Here is a 19,008-nt window from a genome sequence, read left to right as displayed (position 1 = left end):
ACTGTGATGTTTGTTAATTAACCAATCATTTTCAAATCTGTAATTAAAACAAAATATAATTTCAACCATTTCTAATTACACTATCGACTAGATTCTAAAAGCTGCAAAACCATATTGTATAAAGTATTTTAAGAATTTGTTTGATATTATGATAGTTGTTGTTTGTTAAAGTATTTTTTTATTCAGAAATACAACTAAATAATTTATATTTTTTATTTTTAAAAATTAATTATTGATATTAGCATATTAAGACTATAAAAAAATATATAATTTTGTTTTACAAGCGGTAAGTTGATGGTCAAAGTTTGACCATTAATTTTAACGGCTCAATCTAACAAAAGACTTGATTTGTTTAAATAATAACAGTTTGGGGATATAATTGAGCAAAATTGATAGCTCAAGCCTTAATTTCCCATAACCCTAGTACCATAGGAGTAAAAGATGCCATCAAACCGTCTTGCTATCGTGCCGGTAATGCAAGCCGAGTGAAGAGGGGAGGGAGAGAGACAGTGCGTGGAAGAGAAGGAAACTAACTAACTGCACAAAAAAAGAGAAATTCTGATTTCAATGGAAGAACAGAGAAGGAGGAGAAGAAGAAGATTCTGGACTTCAAGCTCTCTAGCTCTTCTTCTGATCTTCTTCATGGTATTTTTCATTTTTAATTATCTTATAATAATCATACTCTCTAATATCTTTTTTTTTTTTCAATCTTAATTAGCTAATTAATTAAATCCTTCCTTCCTTGGTGCAGGTTGTTCGTGCAGATTTATCAGATTATAATCCAACTCTGTAAGATCTCTCGCTTCCTCATTCTGACTTAATCATTCCTTAATCCGTCATCTCCCTTTGCTTAATCCATTTATTGATTTATTCTTTTTTTTTTGGTTTTAGTCAAAGAGAGCCCAAAGCGCATCATCGGCGATTACATCAGGTTATTTCTCTTCTCATTGGTTCAAAATTCCCATCTTTGTGTGTGAAATTGACTAATTTAGCTTGCATCTATCTTTGGTGATTTTTCCTTTTTTAAAAAATATTTATTTATGGGCATTAAATGAGAAATTTATAATCTTTCCATGAGCTGTGAAGATAGTGAAGACAATGACTTGGGTTTTTGAGGCATTGATGGTAATAATAGTGATCGATTGATGTGTTTCTTAATCAGGGGGTTCACTGCTTCGACTATATTATGTGTAACTGTCATTTAGAGGGTGCTCAGCTTTCTTGAAAAAGGTTAGATTGGAAAATAACTTTGCCCCCCTATCATAGTTTTTCCTTTTCCTTTGTTTTGAGCGGGAAACTTAAACTTTTTGGTGAGGTAAATGTGGTTTTTTCTTAAAAAGTTTCCATATCTTTCAGTTCCAGATGAGCTCGATTTTTGTTGTTTATGGAGGTGATATAGTCTTACTTCTATGTTTGAAGATTGCGTGGTTTTCAGTGGGGGTAGAGTAATTAGGTGTTTTGATGAACTTGCGGAAAAAGATTTTGTGTGTTTGTTTCCTTGAGTTTTTAATTGCAACAAGGATGCGTTTTTTCTTCTTCCTTGAGATACCCTCTTTATGCATAGCTTTGAGTGACATTATTTGTTTGAGCGAATATTCATACACCCAAAGATTACACACACATATTTAACTGACATCTGGCCTATTTTTGGTTGAGCAGGAACATGATGCTTCTTCTGTGGCTGGGCACGGGGTTCAATCAGATGAAATGGTAACTTGCGGCATCTTTCACTTGATATCAATTAAGAGCGATGCTTATATTTATTTTATGCTTCCCAGGATATCAACATAATTGCAACATACAGTGACACTTCTGGTGCTGTTCGAACGAGTAGGGTGAAAATGAGTGACCTGTCTCCTTCTTGGGTCTTGGAAAACCCTGCAGATAAAAATCATGATCAGCCAAAGACTTCCCAGGTAACTTCAAGTGACTTTGTTGAGTTTCTTCACTATGAAAGGAGGATTATTTGCGTCATGACTTTCAACATGAGAAACGGTGTCAACAATCTTTAAGAGCAATATCAGTTTTAAGATTTCAAGATATGTTTCAACCTCAATTTTCCTATTTGATTTAATTCAGTAGATGAAGTTGCAGACCTGAAAGGCATTTTTCTCTACCTCTCCATTAGTTTCAGAGATTAGAAGATTCATCAAAAGCTGGAGCAACACATGAAGATGATGTGCTGCATTCTGCGAGGGATCATCAATATGGTGAAGGTGGAATCCCATCTTCTTGGAAGTTACCAATGAGCCCAGTGAAGCTCCAGCGCCAGGTGAACTGTCAACAACTTCTGCTTGTATGCACTGTATTTGCTTTTCTCAGTTGATTTAGATTATGATGGTTCCTAGCTCTTCAGACAGCACGGAAGGACAGGAGGGTACTCCGAACTTCAGTGCTAATTCAACAAGATAAAGGAGCTGCTGACAGCCAGACAGAAGCAACTGCATTTATATGGTCCAAAAGCCTGGACACTTCTATCAAGGGAAAGTACAGTATATGGAGGAGAGATTTTGATAGTCCAAATTCTGATTCTACTCTGAAACTCATGCGGGACCAGATTATAATGGCCAAAGCTTATGCAAATATTGCCAAATCAAACAATGTAACTACACTTTACAACTCTCTTATGAAACAGTCGAGAGAAAGCCAGCTTGCTATTGGAGAAGCAATGTCTGATGCAGAGCTTCACCCAAGGTACGTCCATTATGTAGTCTATTGCTTTGTTTACAAGGCATATGTTTTGTTTCTCGGTTTTCATGGATGGATATTTCTGTTATGTTTCTCCAGCGCACTTGTTCAAGCAAAAGCAATGGGGCATGTTTTGTCTATAGCAAAGGATCAACTATACGAATGTCCTACAATGTCTCGGAAGTTAAGGGCCATGCTCCAGTTAAATGAAGAGAATGTAAATGCTTTGAAGAAAAAAAGTGCGTTCTTGATTCAACTAGCAGCAAAAACAATCCCAAAACCATTACACTGTCTTCCTCTGCAGCTTGCAGCTGACTATTTCCTATATGGTTATCAAAACAAGAAGTATTTGGACAAAGAAAAGGTTCAAGATCCGTCTTTGTTCCACTATGCTATCTTCTCTGATAATGTGCTCGCAACATCTGTGGTTATCAATTCCACTGTGCAGCATGCAAAAGATCCACAGAAACATGTTTTCCATATAGTCACAGATAAACTGAACTTTGCTGCGATGAAAATGTGGTTTATTGTCAATCCTCCAGCCAAAGCAACAGTTCAAGTTGAAAATATTGATGATTTTAAGTGGTTGAATGCCTCTTACTGTTCTGTTTTACGTCAACTTGAATCTGCCCGGATTAAAGAATACTATTTCAAGGCTAATCACCCTTCCTCTCTTGCTTCTGGTGCTGACAATCTCAAATATAGGAATCCAAAATATTTATCTATGCTGAATCATCTTCGATTCTATCTTCCTGAAGTATATCCAAAACTAGATAAGATCCTTTTCTTGGATGATGACATTGTAGTTCAGAAGGATTTGACACCACTTTGGTCCATTGATCTACAAGGGATGGTAAATGGTGCAGTGGAGACATGTAAGGAGAGCTTTCATAGGTTTGACAAGTATCTAAACTTCTCGAATCCAAAGATCTACAACAATTTTGATCCAAATGCTTGCGGTTGGGCATTTGGCATGAACATGTTTGACTTGAAGCAGTGGAAAAGGTCGAATATCACTGGGATATATCATCACTGGCAAGATCTGGTAAATGCTTCAATCTCATCCTTCTAATAAGTTCCCACCTTTTAACTATTTCTTATGCAAGTTCTATGTCAATGTCTTCTTGGATTGCATTTTGAAATATTACTTGCAGTCATGAACTGGCCATATACGACTACAGTTATGACACGGGGAGAAGAAACTAACATCTTGTCATATACATTTGTATTAGTTTTTATTAAAATAACCATATATCTGTCATTGAAAGTAAAGAAATCAGTTTTAAGGTAGCTGGTTTAAACATGCTTGATATCATGGGAGAACTTGGTATGGTTTCATGAATGGGAGATGGTGTATGCTATGGTTTTGCATCCCTCCGGGAAGGAATAACTGAATGTTGAAGCGGCAAGTTCATCAACTGTAGCTTCTATTTACAACATTTTATTCTTTTAATCTGAGTTTTATATCATTGTATGATTACTCCTTTTGTAACTGGTTGGTAAATTTGTATTGCAGAATGAGGATAGAACTCTTTGGAAATTGGGCTCGTTGCCACCGGGACTGATAACCTTCTATAACCTAACCTATCCACTGGACCGAAGTTGGCATGTCTTGGGACTTGGTTATGACCCGGCTCTTAACCAAACTGAGATAGAGAATGCAGCTGTAGTTCACTACAATGGGAATTACAAGCCATGGTTGGATTTGGCTGTTGCCAAGTACAAGCCTTACTGGTCTAGATATGTACAGTATGATAACCCTTATCTTCAACAATGCAACATTGTTGAAGAATGATTTTTGTCCCCATTTTCTTTTTCTCATGTAATAGTTCTAAAGAAAGAAATTGACAGTGCCTTATAGCTCAACAAAAATTTGTTTTTCTCCCAAAGAAACTTGTTCACGTAGCTTTTCCATATTTTCATGTTTTATTGAGTTATAGCCAGTCAATGCAAGCCTTGAGCAACTCATTATCAGACTCGGATCATCGTCCCTGACCATTTCCTTGGCTGCTTTCGGTCTTGAAGTTCTCATGGGTGTATTAAAAATGGCATCAATAGCATCACAATCGTATTGATGGTTCGGCCATAAATGGCTAGTTTTATGTTCCTAAATGGGCCTTGTCCAGGATTTGCTTCCAAGCAATGCGTTTTTCAGCAATAGTCTCAGGTTCGAAACTCCCTAATTGGATTCTGAGAATCAAAGAATCATCAGCTAATGGAAAATGGCAAGAAGTCGTTTCCCACTACCATGAAATAAAAAAAGCAGGAATTCAAACTGTAGATGTTTCAGTGTTTCCTCCCATTCTCAAAGCATGGTCATTCCTGTCTCACAGGCATGGAAAGTCCCTTCATGCTTGTTTGATCAAGCAAGGATTTGACTCGTTCACTTCCATTGGGAATTCCATCATGGGTTTTTACATTAGATGTGGGGACTTTGACATTGCTGTGGATGTTTTTAATTCCATGAGAAGAAGCAGAGATTCAGTTTCTTGGAATATTTTGATTCACGGGCACCTTGATAACGGTGCCTTAGTGGCAGGATTGTGGTGGTTTACTAATGCTAGGGTTGCTGGGTTTGAACCCAATATTTCCACGATGGTGCTTGTAATCCAGGCGTGTCGCATTCTTGGAACTAAGCATGATGGGCTCATACTACATGGTTATTTAATCAAAAGTGGCTTTTGGGCTATTTCTTCAGTTCAAAATTCTTTATTGAGCATGTACGTGGATGCTGACATGGAGTGTGCAAGAGAGCTGTTTGATGAAATGCATGAGAAAGATGTTATCGCTTGGAGTGTGATGATTGGTGGCTATTTGCAGTGGGAGGAACCTCAGGTTGGGTTGCAGATGTTTAGGAAGATGGTGTTGGTACCTGGGATTGAACCAGATGGAGTAGTTATGGTCAGTGTTCTTAAAGCTTGTGCTAGTTCAAGAGACGTTTGTACTGGGAGATTGGTGCATGGGCTGGTGATTCATAGAGGTTTTGATTGTGATTTGTTTGTTGAGAACTCTCTGATTGATATGTATTCAAAATGTAAGGATGCTGGTTCTGCATTTAAGGTTTTCAATGAGATATCTCAAAGGAACAACGTCTCGTGGAATTCTATGCTATCCGGATTTGTCCTCAATGAAAACTATTCAGAAGCTCAGTCGTTGATTTCTTCAATGAGGAAGGAAAGAGTTGAGACAGATGAAGTAACTCTAGTGAATATTCTTCAAATCTGCAAGTATTTTGTGCACCCATTTCACTGCAAGTCGATCCATTGTGTGATGATCCGTAGGGGCAGTGAAGCAAATGAATTGGTGCTAAGTGCACTGATTGATGCTTATGCGAAGTGCTATCTTATTGAAATAGCATGGGAAGTCTTTGCGAGGATGAGGAGAAGAGACGTTGTTTCATGGAGCACAATGATTTCTGGGTTTGCTCATTGTGGCAAGCCTGATGAAGCTATAGCTGTCTACCAAGAGATGGACAGAGACCTTGTAAAGCCTAATGTCATTACCATCATAAATCTTCTTGAGGCATGTTCTGTTACAGCTGAACTAAAGAGATCAAAGTGGGCACATGGAGTTGCAATTAGACAAGGCTTTGCATCAGAGGTGACAGTTGGAACTGCAGTTGTTGACATGTACTCAAAATGTGGAGAAATTTTGGCCTCAAGAAGGGCCTTCGATCAACTCGCTTTGAAAAATATAGTAACTTGGAGTGCCATGATTGCTGCATATGGTATGAATGGTCTTGCTCATGAAGCTTTGGCTTTGTTTGCTGAAATGAAAAGGCATGGTTTAAAGCCAAACCCTGTGACCACTCTCTCAGTGCTGGCTGCCTGTAGTCATGGTGGATTGGTCGAGGAAGGGCTCTCCCTTTTCAAATCAATGGTTCAAGAACTCGGGTTGGAGCCTGGGTTTGAACACTACTCATGCATGGTTGACATGCTAGGTCGAGCAGGAAAGCTTGACACTGCAATAGAAGTGATCAAGGCGATGCCTCATAATCTAAAGAATGGTGCAAGCATTTGGGGATCACTTTTAAGTGCCTGTAGAAGCTACGGCCTGACCGAGCTCGGCAAAGAAGCCATCTCCCGTGTTCTTGAGTTGGAGCCTTCGAACTCAGCAGGCTATTTAGTAGCATCAAGCATGTATGCAGCTGATGGTCTGTGGGATGATGCAGCAAGGATAAGAGTATTAGCAAAGGAGAAGGGAGTGAAGGTTGTTGCTGGATACAGCTTAGTACACATTGATAACAAGGCATGTAGGTTTGTTGCTGGAGACGGGTCTCATCCACGATCAGATGAGATATTCTCCATGGCTCAACAGCTACATGATTGTATCAAGATTGACGAAAAAAAAGAAGGAAATACATGGCTAGCAGTCATTGAATGCTTAACCTAGTAGTATTAGTAGCACATGACTCCATTAGGAAGGGGTAGTTTGAATTAAGTGAATCGAAGATGTACTAAGTTGACAAGACAAAGATTAACAAGTTGGCTAAGTTTCGTGTGGATTACATATTGCAAATAATTAACTTCATATTTAAATGGAATTTGATCAGATTCTTTGCTTCATTTACGGTGGAAGTGCTTTGCATACAAGTCTTCGTATGTTTTTAATGGCAGATTACTTGGTCATCTAGGTTGTGCATGATTACTCCAAACTGTTTGAAAAATATTTATTTTTATATTTTCATCTGTTTCTCTGATCAACAAATTTCTATTGTTTTTTATATTTATTTTTTCCGTTATAGGGAAATTAATGAAAACACTAAGCTAAGCAAAGGAATGTTTGATCTTCTCATATTTAATTATTCAGAGCTTAGTTTTAAACCCGACCAGGGGTCAGGCCTAGGTCACTCTCTCTCTCTTTTTTTTCCCTCTTCTTCTTCTTCTTCTTCTTCTTCTTCTTCTATGAATGTTACCCACTATATCCCATTGCTGGCCTTGACAGTGAGCTTCCAAAGTTCACCAAAATACTATGAAGAAATCCAAGTAGGAACAATTCCAATTAAGCTTGTTCTAAGTGGGTATTAGAGCCTCGGATCTTCGAACTTAAGGTATGGCACCTGGTACAAGATCCTAAGATCTTAGAAGGTTGGAAGACTCCCTGGATGCTGTTGACAAGGAACAAACACAAAAATATGAGCAAGTAACGAAGCTACTGGAGGTACATGGATAAAAATTGGAAAATACGCAAGCTAGTCATGAAGGTAGATTTAGGGAAATGAAAGACCTCATTAGTGGACTCTCATTTTAACAAGGCTTGATTCTGTATAGGTCACAACTAGCTACTGATGAACACAGTGCAATGAAGACCTCTCATGGCTCTCATAATAGGGACTCTACTTCAAGAACATGCTGGACTTGTGAAGAAGATCACCACTCCCATAAGGGAAGCGAGTGTGAGTATCGCCAAAAGTGAAGATGTTAGGGTTAATCCTAGGGAATATACTTGAAAGGTGACTTGTGCTTTCTTATAGACCAAATCATACCAGTAGTAGAATTTCTCATAAAATGGCACTTATGACTTACCCCTAGTATTGTGGCCTCAGCCCTAAAAAGGCTTTTTGCGCCTTCAAAAGTGTACTCAAGAGCGAAAGCTTCCACAAGTGAATTTATCAAAGGTTGTTGAAGCACACCTTGTAGCTAAACCTAGGTCAAAAGCTGAAATCGCCCCAGCAAGAAATAGTGCTGGTGTTGTAAGGAATGTAGCGCCACCTAAAGGCACGAATGATGAAATTCCTAGACATAAAACAACAAAACTTCCTCCCGAGGTTAATGGAAATTCAAGTTGTTCAAATCATTTGCATCTATCACAGGTAGCAGACGATCATGTTAGCCAAAATAGGAAGGATTCTAACGAGTATTTAAGGGGGTTCTCTCCTGGTTCTGATGTTCGTGTGGACGACGAGTAGAGAGACCCTGATTATTACCATGGTGAAGATCAATTTGAAAGAAACAATCCATAATGATCCCAGGAATCCGGCTGTCATTGCTAGCAATGTTGGCGATAATGTTGGAGATATTGCTGGTATGGGATCTCATATTCTTGGCTTCTATGCCGAATCATCCATCATTCGATGCCTTTGTTGTTTTTTCATCTCTTCTTTTCGAATCCGCCATGAATTTACTGCCATGTCCAATCAATGAAAATGCTGGAGGAATTGCTGAGATGGCTGGCATGAGTCACCACATTCATGAGAGAACGGATGCCCTGAATGTATCTGACAACACTGCTACTACCGTTGGAAAGGGATTTGCTATTGGATCTGATGCCACTGATGATGTCTTTGGCTATATATTTTCTATCATTTTTATTTTTATTTATTTTTACTAAAACCTCTATCTTTAAAATTTAGAAATTTATATTTTCTCAAATCCCAACTAATATATATATTTTTTGGCTGGTCAATCCTGTCCCTTCTCAAATCCCAACTGATTCTCTCTCCCGCCTTTTTTTTTCCCTCTTGGACACAAATTCAAAAGTTGGTTAAAACAAAAGGAACCTAAAAAAACAACCTTGTAAAATGGACCTTAAAACAATCAAACTCACAAGAGTTCTCCTCAAAAACACCAACGATCCTAAGATTTCATGGTATCTTTTCAAGCGTATTCTCTCCTTACCAGTCACCCAACAATGTCCTCAATCCATTCCCATCATTACCCGCATCCTCATTCGCGCCAAAATGCTTAACGAACTCGATGATTTACCCCAACTTCTCATTGCCTCACAGCCTCAAGAAACCTTGCATACTTCTCTTGTATCATTCATAACAGTTTTAGCGAAATCGGGTCTTTTTGGTAAGGCCATTTCGCAATTTAAATCGTTGCGTTTTCGATTCCCTGAAAACCCACCTTCTATCTATTTGTATAATGTTCTCCTTAGATCATGTACTAAAGAGGGCCGTGTAGATTGTGTTTCTTGGTTGTGTAAAGATATGGTGGCTTCTGGGGTGTCTCCAGAGACTTATACTTTCAATGTTTTGATTGGTTTGCTTTGTGATTCGGGTTGTTTGGATGATGCTCGAGAGTTGTTTGATAAAATGCCTGAGAAAGGTTGTGAACCGAACGAGTACAGTTTTGGAATTTTGGTTCGTGGGTATTGTAGAGCTGGATTTACTAGTAAAGGCTTGGAGCTTTTGGGTGAAATGAGGAGATTAGGGTTTTCCCCCAATAAGGTTGTTTATAATACTCTGATTTCGAGTTTTTGTAAGGAAGGTAAAACTGATGATGCTGAAAAATTGGTGGATGAGATGAGGAAGGATGGGTTGTCTCCAGATGTGGTGACTTTCAATGCTAGGATATCGGCTTTGTGTAGTTCTGGGAAGGTTCTTGAAGCTTCAAGAATTTTTAGGGATATGCAAATTGATGAAGTGCTAGGGCTTCCTCAGCCTAATATTATTACGTATAATTTAATGCTTGGGGGGTTTTGCAAGGAAGGAATGTTGGAAGAAGCTAGGGCCCTGTTTGAGAAAATGAAAGTAAGTGAAAATTTAATGAATAGAGAGAGTTACAATATTTGGTTGCTGGGTTTGGTCAGGATTGGAAAGCTCTTGGAGGCTCAGTTAGTTCTTAAAGAAATGGTGGATATGGGCATGGAGCCTAATGTATACTCATATAATATTGTGATGGATGGGCTCTGCAAGAATGGGGTGCTCTTTGATGCAAGAATGCTGATGCGTTTAATGACAAGCAGCGGTGTTTTGCCTGATACGGTAACTTACACCACTTTACTTCATGGGTACTGTCATACAGGGAAGGTATCTGAAGCTAACAATGTTTTGCGTGAGATGATGAGGGATGGCTGCTCCCCGAATAATTATACTTGCAACATTTTGTTGTACAGTCTGTGGAAGGAGGGGAGAATATCAGAAGCGGAAGAGTTGCTGCAAAAGATGAATGAGAAAGGTTACGTCATCGATACAGTGACATGCAATATTGTGATTGATGGTCTATGTAACAATGGAAAGTTAGACAAAGCAATTGAAATAGTAAATGGGATGTGGACTCATGGAAGTGCTGCTCTTGGTAACTTGGGGAACTCATATATCGGCCTTGTTGATGATAGTGATAGCAGGAAAAAATGCATGCCTGATTTAATCTCATATTCAACCATAATTAGTGGTTTATGCAAGGCTGGGAGGGTTGGTGAAGCTAAAAAGAAGTTCATTGAGATGATGGGGAAAAACCTGCAGCCTGATTCAGCTATTTACGATGTGTTCATACATAGCTTCTGCAAAGAGGGTAAGATATCATCTGCATTTCGAGTACTCAAAGACATGGAGAAAAAAGGATGCAACAAGACCCTGCAAACTTATAATTCATTGATCATGGGCTTAGGGAGTAAAAACCAAATATTTGAAATTTATGGATTGATAGATGAGATGAGAGAAAGAGGGGTTTCTCCTGATGTCTCAATATACAATAATGTGCTTAGCTCTCTATGTGAAGGGGGAAGGGTTAAAGATGCCCCTTCTGTTTTGGATGAGATGCTGCAAAAGGGCATTTCTCCGAATATTTCATCCTTCAGTATACTAATTAAAGCTTTTTGCAAGGCTTGTGATTTTAGTGCAGTGGATGAGATATTCGAGATTGCTCTGAATGTTTGTGGCCACAAGGAGGCCCTTTACAGTTTAACATTCAATGAGTTACTTGTTGGAGGTGAAGTTGTCAAAGCTAAAGAGCTGTTTGAAACTGCCTTAGATAGATCTTTTGATGTGGGGAATTTTCTCTACAAGGATCTCATTGACCATCTCTGTAAAGATGAGAAGTTGGATGATGCTAGTGGCATTCTACACAAGTTGATTGATAAAGGATACTGGTTCGATCCTGCATCATTCATGCCTGTGATTGATGGTCTTGGTAAAAGAGGAAACAAGCATGAGGCTGATGAACTTGCAGAGAAAATGATGGAAATGGCTTCAGAAGGTAAGGTAAAAAATAAGGTCCATCAAAATGCGAGTTGTTCCATCCAAGGGAAGAAGAATAAGGATGGTGAAAGTGAATGGCAGACCATATTGCACAGGTATGCTGATAAAGAATTATTTACTTTTCTTGTTTGACCTTATTTATTTATTTAACCAAAATTTGGATTGGGCTGGTTTTATCAACCATATTTACCATGGTGGGAAAATCATTGAACTGCTTTTTGATGAAATGCCCTGTAAGTTTCTGATTGAGGAACTAAGATGTATTTAAAATCAAGAGTTACAGGTATAAAAGTCAGATTCTGATCATATCATGTACACGTATTAGTTATTGACTAATACATCTTGACTGGATGAAATAGAAACTGATCTTGTCTCTTGAAGTCAGGTTCTGATTACCTGCAAGCATTTCCAATTTTTGGTTATCTGTTCACTTACTTTTCTATTCTCACCATGATATATCATCTTACCGATTCGTTTCACAGAGATGATGGCAGTGGAATTGCACTGAAAGCTCTTAAGCGTGTACAGAGAGGCTTGGATCAGGGAAGCATATCAAGTTTGGAGCCCCAGAAAGATGACTTCCTTGATTACTGGGAAGGTAGTCGTTAAATGATTTGGATAATTGGAACTGAAGCTGAAGTTTCCTGGGCAAAAACTGAACATCTGATGTGTGGCTAGATGGTATGTTTGATGCCAAACCTGAGGCTGCAGAAATGATGCTGACCTGTTCATTAGTGCTTTTGCAGTGGACACAGTATTGTTTAACTAAAATTTATCTTTAATGCAAGAACCAATCAGCCTAATGATAAGTTAAGAGCCCGTACAAGAATTCTGCAGAGGTCTACGCATCATCAGATTGGAATTGCAGAAACTACTTGGTAGACAGTGAGAGCCCGCTTTGGATTTCTTCATAGCCCTTTCCTTCATCAGTCTTAATGTTAGTTATATCCATAGTTTTGGCTGCTTCTTGTTCTTCTCTTGTAGATGTTGGAGGTAACTGTTAATATGGTAGTAGTTTCACTTGCTAAGTTACTATGGGAATGAGGATGTCTCCTCCCTCATGCGGGCATACTGTAGGCACCAAAACAGCTATTATAGTTACTGGATAGAATATAAGATGGAGTGCTGAGCCTCCATGTGGAATGAGATGCATTTTTGTTACTTTCAGATGAATAAATGGTCTCTATTAAGGTCCTTTTTTGGCACAAAAAGGGCAAGTGAAATGTAATTATACATTCAGTGTCTTGCAGTTCAATAAGAATATTGAAGGTAAGAGCAGGCTTAAAATTTTTTTATGCCAGGTCCAAAGAGCGGTGACTACTAGTGGATTATGGTGACCAAAAAAGCCCCACAAAAACCAACTCCATGCCCAAAGAAAGAAGAAGAAGAGAGAGACTGTACGCAGGAAATATAATGCTTGCAAGGCCTCTTTCCTTGCTGGATCCACAAACTACGTTGGAAACATCTTTGCTAATATGAGAATCATCTAAACTTTCAAGCAATGAGTCTGCTCCCTGGAATAGATTTCAATTAGGAGGCATGCATAGATCTAATGGCAAGCAAAACCAAGCCAAGTACACAACCTTTTGACACAAGATATTCATTTCCATTGTAGAAATTCAATCCTACTGATATTTTTTACATGATGTATGGGCAATCGAAAGGCTTATTTGAACCAATGATTTAAATATATCCTTATTTCCTCTAAATAGCCAATGAACTGTAAAATAAGATTCAATGGCTGCAATGCTAAATGCAAACATGAAACTGGAAAGAATTGCTTACAGAATCCCAAGCCATTTCACAAGCTACTAGATGCAGGGCAAGCAAACCAAGAGTCACCAAAGAAGAAAATTTACACTGTTAATCTTAAATGCCATGATCTATTAGAATTTAGAAACTTGCTGTGGCTTTAGAATGGCACTCCAGTTCCCAATGAACTTCCCAGATGTGGCCCTCTAGATTCCAATGAACTTCCCAGATGTGGTTGAGCAGGTTGATGTAGGGATATTTTGATTGTATGGATCTCAGACAATTTATAGACATCTCTACACTCCTCAAGGTCAGCATCACATGTCAAAAGAACCCACTCTAGATCGTCGTCCAAATACTTGAGATCAATTCCAGAAATATCGTCTAAATTGAAACGCCTTGCAGTCTCTTGTTGCAAGTCCCTGAAACCCCAGTTTGGTTGCAAGGTGAACCGGATTTTGTCTGCTCCAAAAGTGGCCTTCACTCTAAAGCCACCCCCATCACGTATAACGCGACTACTGCTTTTTGGGAGGGGCGGCAGAGTCTTTGGACTTGGAAGGTCACCAAATGTTTTGTGGCTTTGAGATCTTACGAGAAGCTTTGTTTCGTCACGATTCAAGGCATGCAGTTCCGCATCACTGTGTGTTCTCTTGAGCACATCACCATGGTCCTCTACCATTAATGGATCCCCGCTAACTGAGCCATTATTGGTGGTTGTGTCCTGCTTTACCCCAATGGAACAGCAGATACTCGATCCAGAACTGTGACTACATGATGAGGATGGGGATTTTAAAGCACTAGGCGCAGCACTAAATATGCCACTCTCAGGTTGAGGGTTTAACTGCTTGAAATTTTCATCTGTCTTGGTTGATGGAAGACCACCATTACCAGAAAGATTTGGAGAGGTCAATTCTGGGAAAGTTGCGTAGAAGGAACCCATTTGAATGGCACCCTCAGCACCTTGTACTGAGTCAATCACTAGTTGAAGTTTCTTCAATGAATGGCCAACCTTCTTAATCTTTCGAGAGGGCCAACGGGTGATGCCATGTTGCCTGCATATTCTTTTCAGAGTGGTGGGGCACACTGCATTAGTAATAAACTAGATCAGCAACAGGCACCACTCTGGCTGTAGCCTATCCACTGGATAGATAGAAAGAATCAACATGGTATTTTTCTGAAATAAAAAAAAGTCAGATCGTGCAAATAAGGGCATAGCAGACTCATCCAATGAAAGACACGAGCTGCAGATATCAAGAAGCAAAAGATGGTATGCCAAGCTAGTAAATGTTCAACATTATGTAGAGAGAATATAAGAGAATCAAGTAGGTAAAGTAAAGTTTGGTGACAAATTCAAGAGACTAAAAGAACTGCACATTGTCAAGAAGGCTCATTCTGGGATTACTTTCTAGATGCAATTCATTTCTCCAAGTATCAGTCAGGTCTGGCATGTGTGCATAAACTCATTTTCATCATCCTGTGGCCTCAAGTAACAACAGCATGAACATATGAGCACCAAACGCAGAGACAAGAGGCTAAAGAAATTCTCTTAATGAGGCTGCTGCCTCTCTTAATAAGCAATAACCAATTCCAGAAAATAATGTCAAACTCTTAAAATAGATGAGTACAGTAGGCTACTCGTAATCAGAAAGTCTGAACGATTGAACTCTATGCAAACATACTGTGTAGTCAAGCTTCCAGGTGGATATGCTAAGAAGGTCTCCATTAAATCTAAGACTGCGTTGATGAAGAAAGGCTTTAAGTTCTTTATTAGATATTTTTTGCTTGCTCAGTGCGTAATATTTACTTGAATCAAACAGTGGAAGAAAAATATGGTATTTCCTATTGTAGTAAATAGTCTCCTACCGCCTATACTCTTCGCAGCATCTTTAAGGCTTCCTGCAAAGTGCTGTCGAAGAACTTCCAAGCTGATTGTCTTCTCTGTCTTGGTCCGTCTCTTGTCACCAAATTTTATGCTGCCTAATGAGTGGCGCCCAGCAGAAGATGAATCTGTGCCAGCTTCGATACTGCTTTTGGGTCCAGAATTTTGCTGAAATTGCCCGAACGCTGGAAACGCCTGTTTGTGGTACGTATCGTCCTGAGTCCTACCCCATTGAGATTTTACCTTGAACTCTTCTCTAGGTTCCTCTTTTGTATGGTCCCATGAGACAGAGACACCTTTACCTTTCTGCTGAGCCTCCACCGTACGGGCAATCCAGGATGACTCTGCTTTAGAGGAATCTTTGAACAATGAAGATGCAAATTTCTGAGATTCATCTTTATGAAATCTCTCATCTGAAGCAACTACCATTTTCTTGTTGACTGTTTCCTCAAGCTCCTTGTCCATGATAACATGCCAACTCTGACAGGCCTGTTGTACGGTGATAGGCAATATGTCCCACATTTGTTTTTGTTCTTCAGTGTTACGGCAATCCTTTGGCAAGAATAACTCCAAGACAAAATCAGCCGATCCAGCGTAGGAGCTTTGTAGTGGAATGGCTATGGCAGCATGCAACCCAAACATTTTAGCATGGTGAGAGAGTGGATAATCTGTCTTGCTAAAGGCTGCTACGTCAGTTGAAAGACACTGTTTGTTTGTTGCGAATGCTCTTCCAACAATCCCATGACCAAAGGAGAGGTATTGCTCGGAACAAGCCATATAGAATCCCCAGTCGTCTCTCTCAGCTACAAAGTAAGCAGAATTCACCAAAGAAATGAAATAAGAATAGCTCTCATCAAAATGCCGGCATCCACCTTTACCTTCCCGGAAACATGGGGCCCACGCTAAGGCTAAAGGTAATCTATGTGCCTTGCACACAGACTCCAAAATCTTTGATATCTCAGGAGCTGCCGCTTGGCAAACCTCTTTGCAAACCTGTGCAAAACAAAAAAAAAACATGCATGTGATCTCAGTCATTAAACATAAATTTTAAACTTTTAAGTCTCTAGTGCTTGGAAGACATCATCCACTCGCCTTCAGACTTGGAGGGCAGAAGTCTTGCGGACTCCTAAGATCAACAGCCTGCATGTCAATATGCTTATTAGACAGGAAAAGAGGCAGGATAAGTTGTGGTTCAAAGGTAGGATAAGTTATATTATGAATAAACCAATGGCTATTGGGGCTTTTGAAAGGTTTCTCAATATAAAAATATTTTACAACAGAAAGTCAATGAAAAAGTTTTTTTTTTTATATATATATATATAAAAAATGAACAAAATGCTCATTACGCATGATAGATAAGTGCATGTTCAAGCTTCAAACATTCCCACTGGTGTCTCTAAATGAAGAAAGGTTCTCAGATGGGCACATTAATTGGTTAGATATAACAGATCATAACAAGTGTTCGCTAATCTCCATTGTTCTTTGAAAAAAACCAACAATTATAGATGTGATATATATAAGAACAAGAAGATGAAGAAGAAAAAGAAACAGACCTCAAGAGCTTTGCAGACATTTTCTAGGTCTGGACGATAACTGATGTCTCGAGTGGTCGTTACGACCTCAATAACCCCCAAACAAGTCCTGCTGCCCTGTTCAAAAACAGGAACTGCCAAGGATCCTCTAATATTGAATTGCTTCGCATGGTTTTTACGTAGATACTCAACCCCGCTGAAGAAACGAACATCTGGAGTCCACTCAGGCAACTCCCTCAAGAAAACTCGGCCAGGCAAACCAACCAACTCTTTTGAGTCCTCGTCTGCTGGGAACTGAAAGTCTTTTGATACATTTCTGTAACTTGCAAGACTCTGGCATTTACGATCGAGCAAGTATGGCTGGCCAATAGTGGTAAGGACATTCTTGCCTTCTTTCTTCACCGGAACCCATATCTGAATAAGGACATCCCTATCCTTGGTGCATTCTTTCACCTGTCCTATGGCATGCATCAATCTGTCTCTTACCGGAGAAGATGGTCCTGTTGCAGTTGGTGCAATCCACAATCTTCTACCCAATTCATTGCTCTCAACTGGAAAACTTCCGGATTGGTCTAAAGAACGAATATTCTGGTTTTGGGATCCAATCCCACCAAGTTCATCCACACCTTGATAGTTCTCTTGATGAGAATTTACATTCGAATTACTGCTGTTGGGCTCAAAAAGAGGAAAATATTGCCGAGGGTCATTTAGATCACTAGAGGATATGGTACCAGCCTGCAAAAAGTTGAACTCATCGGCAGTCTCCAACCAACATCCTTCATACAGGAGGTCATCCATGAAATCCAAGTCCATGGAAGAGCCAGAGAAGTTCTCGAAAGCAGAATCAGGAATAAAATTAGGACCATTTCCATCATCCATATCGAGAACTTGCCTTCAAGATTTGTATCCAACAAAGCCTAGTAAATCTGAATTTGCAAACTTTTATCACGATCCGAAACACATAAGAACAGTATAGATGAAAAACAAAAAGAGGAACTTCCAGGAAGGATTGCTATTGCTTGTATCCGTAAACCCAATATGCCCGTCTTGCAGAAACATTGCCAACAAAAATTTGATTTTGTGAACTGCTGCAATCAGAAATGCATTTCAGAGGAAGAAATACCTACCACACTATCATTATACAAGTTAATTACACCATGAGCAAGTAAAAATACGACTGACCTCCTCGATTGTAGTCTAAAAGAAAAACAACCTAACAAATTTATGACCAGCTACAATTTTAAGAAACAAGAAGACAAAACCCCAGAAACACCAAAGCAACCAGTTAAGCCATGATGTCAGTTATCACATATTGATCCATGGAAAGCAACCAAAAGAGAGAAGAAAAAACTAACAAGAAACACCAAAGAAAAAAGAAAGAAAGACAACCCATTTCTCTAGGCCAACAGTAAACACTGTGTTCAAAGCATAAAGTAGCAGAAGATAAGAAAAAAACATGAAAGCAGCAGTAGTGAATAAAAGTGAGAGAAAGAGAAGGGAGTACTATATGTAACTTACTTATATTATACGCGTCTGGAAGTACTATAAGCAAATCTAAACCAGACAGAACAACAGGAAGAAGTAGTTGTAGTGAGAACATATGCAGCAACAAAGATTCTGTTCAGTGAAGGTTATGAGTTGGGTTGGTATTTCTGTTATTCGACAAGAAGACATAAAAAAAGGAAAGTGGTAAAAAGAGAATCTGGGCTGGGTAAGTAGTAGCACCATGAGTGGAAGAAAGAAAGAGGAAATTATCCTCTCAGCCGTGGCACAGGCAGCTCTCTAGTGAGTCTACAGAAGGAAGCTGATGTATGCCAGGTACTTGTCAATGCCAAAATATATATACTCATTCTCAGGCAATTGCGCGTGAAGAATCTTCTACCAACAATGACAAATCACGGCGCAAACATGAATGCATGGGACCCCACCAGAGTATCCTGTTTGTACACGCAGGACTTGCAAGGAAAAAAAAAGTTTATTTTTTTAATTGGCTTGAAGTTTTAGTTTTCTTGTAGTAAAGAAAAAGAATGGGAGTGCATACTCAATCGACAATTAGGACAACTTCACAATAGTTCTGATGAACATCAAGCAAGACTTATCACATAAGACCTAACTAAATATTGGAATCATAACTGCTAAAAACTATACAGCATAGAACATATATATAACTAAACTCTTTAATTATATTCACGATTAAATTGGAGACAGTGCCATAGTTTTGGCCTATTGTAGTC

General features: G+C 39.1%; 4 protein-coding genes across 8 annotated transcripts; 3 read left to right on the top strand and 1 right to left on the bottom strand.

The window, feature by feature from the left end:
• Positions 1-380: 380 nt before the first annotated feature.
• Positions 381-4,581, top strand: LOC18098150 (probable galacturonosyltransferase 3). Of its 2 annotated transcripts, XM_024599771.2 has the most exons (10): positions 574-645; positions 752-789; positions 892-931; positions 1,163-1,230; positions 1,660-1,710; positions 1,779-1,916; positions 2,129-2,272; positions 2,357-2,694; positions 2,788-3,733; positions 4,205-4,581. In XM_024599771.2, the coding sequence occupies exons 5-10, from the start codon at positions 1,708-1,710 to the stop codon at positions 4,481-4,483; spliced, it is 1,848 nt and encodes a 615-aa protein (XP_024455539.2). In that variant the 5' UTR covers positions 574-645; positions 752-789; positions 892-931; positions 1,163-1,230; positions 1,660-1,707; the 3' UTR covers positions 4,484-4,581. The 2 variants fall into 2 exon arrangements, with proteins under 2 accessions (XP_024455538.2, XP_024455539.2); XM_024599770.2 differs by lacking the exon at positions 1,163-1,230 and having other exon boundaries at positions 381-645.
• A 233-nt stretch (positions 4,582-4,814) lies between these two features.
• Positions 4,815-7,253, top strand: LOC18098149 (pentatricopeptide repeat-containing protein At2g17210). Its single transcript, XM_006384784.3, has one exon. The coding sequence runs from the start codon at positions 4,831-4,833 to the stop codon at positions 7,078-7,080; it is 2,250 nt and encodes a 749-aa protein (XP_006384846.3). The 5' UTR covers positions 4,815-4,830; the 3' UTR covers positions 7,081-7,253.
• A 1,616-nt stretch (positions 7,254-8,869) lies between these two features.
• LOC18098146 (pentatricopeptide repeat-containing protein At2g17140) lies at positions 8,870-12,806 on the top strand. Its single transcript, XM_006384781.3, has 2 exons — positions 8,870-11,706; positions 12,094-12,806. The coding sequence occupies exons 1-2, from the start codon at positions 9,209-9,211 to the stop codon at positions 12,218-12,220; spliced, it is 2,625 nt and encodes an 874-aa protein (XP_006384843.1). The 5' UTR covers positions 8,870-9,208; the 3' UTR covers positions 12,221-12,806.
• Positions 12,807-13,195: 389 nt separating this feature from the next.
• On the bottom strand, positions 13,196-18,591 carry LOC18098145 (protein NLP2). 4 transcript variants are annotated; one of them, XM_024599248.2, is made up of 5 exons: positions 18,293-18,591; positions 16,796-17,862; positions 16,335-16,382; positions 15,227-16,235; positions 13,196-14,446 (listed from the first exon to the last, which is right to left on the bottom strand). In XM_024599248.2, the coding sequence occupies exons 2-5, from the start codon at positions 17,651-17,653 to the stop codon at positions 13,524-13,526; spliced, it is 2,838 nt and encodes a 945-aa protein (XP_024455016.1). In that variant the 5' UTR covers positions 17,654-17,862; positions 18,293-18,591; the 3' UTR covers positions 13,196-13,523. The 4 variants fall into 4 exon arrangements, with proteins under 4 accessions (XP_024455016.1, XP_024455017.1, XP_024455018.1 ...); XM_024599249.2 differs by having other exon boundaries at positions 16,796-17,859; XM_024599250.2 differs by having other exon boundaries at positions 16,796-17,700.
• Between the last annotated feature and the right edge of the window lie 417 nt (positions 18,592-19,008).

This window comes from Populus trichocarpa, chromosome 4 (assembly GCF_000002775.5).
Source record: "Populus trichocarpa isolate Nisqually-1 chromosome 4, P.trichocarpa_v4.1, whole genome shotgun sequence".
NCBI classification, from domain to species: Eukaryota; Viridiplantae; Streptophyta; class Magnoliopsida; order Malpighiales; family Salicaceae; genus Populus; species Populus trichocarpa.
This window is presented reverse-complemented; position numbering and strand designations above follow the sequence as displayed.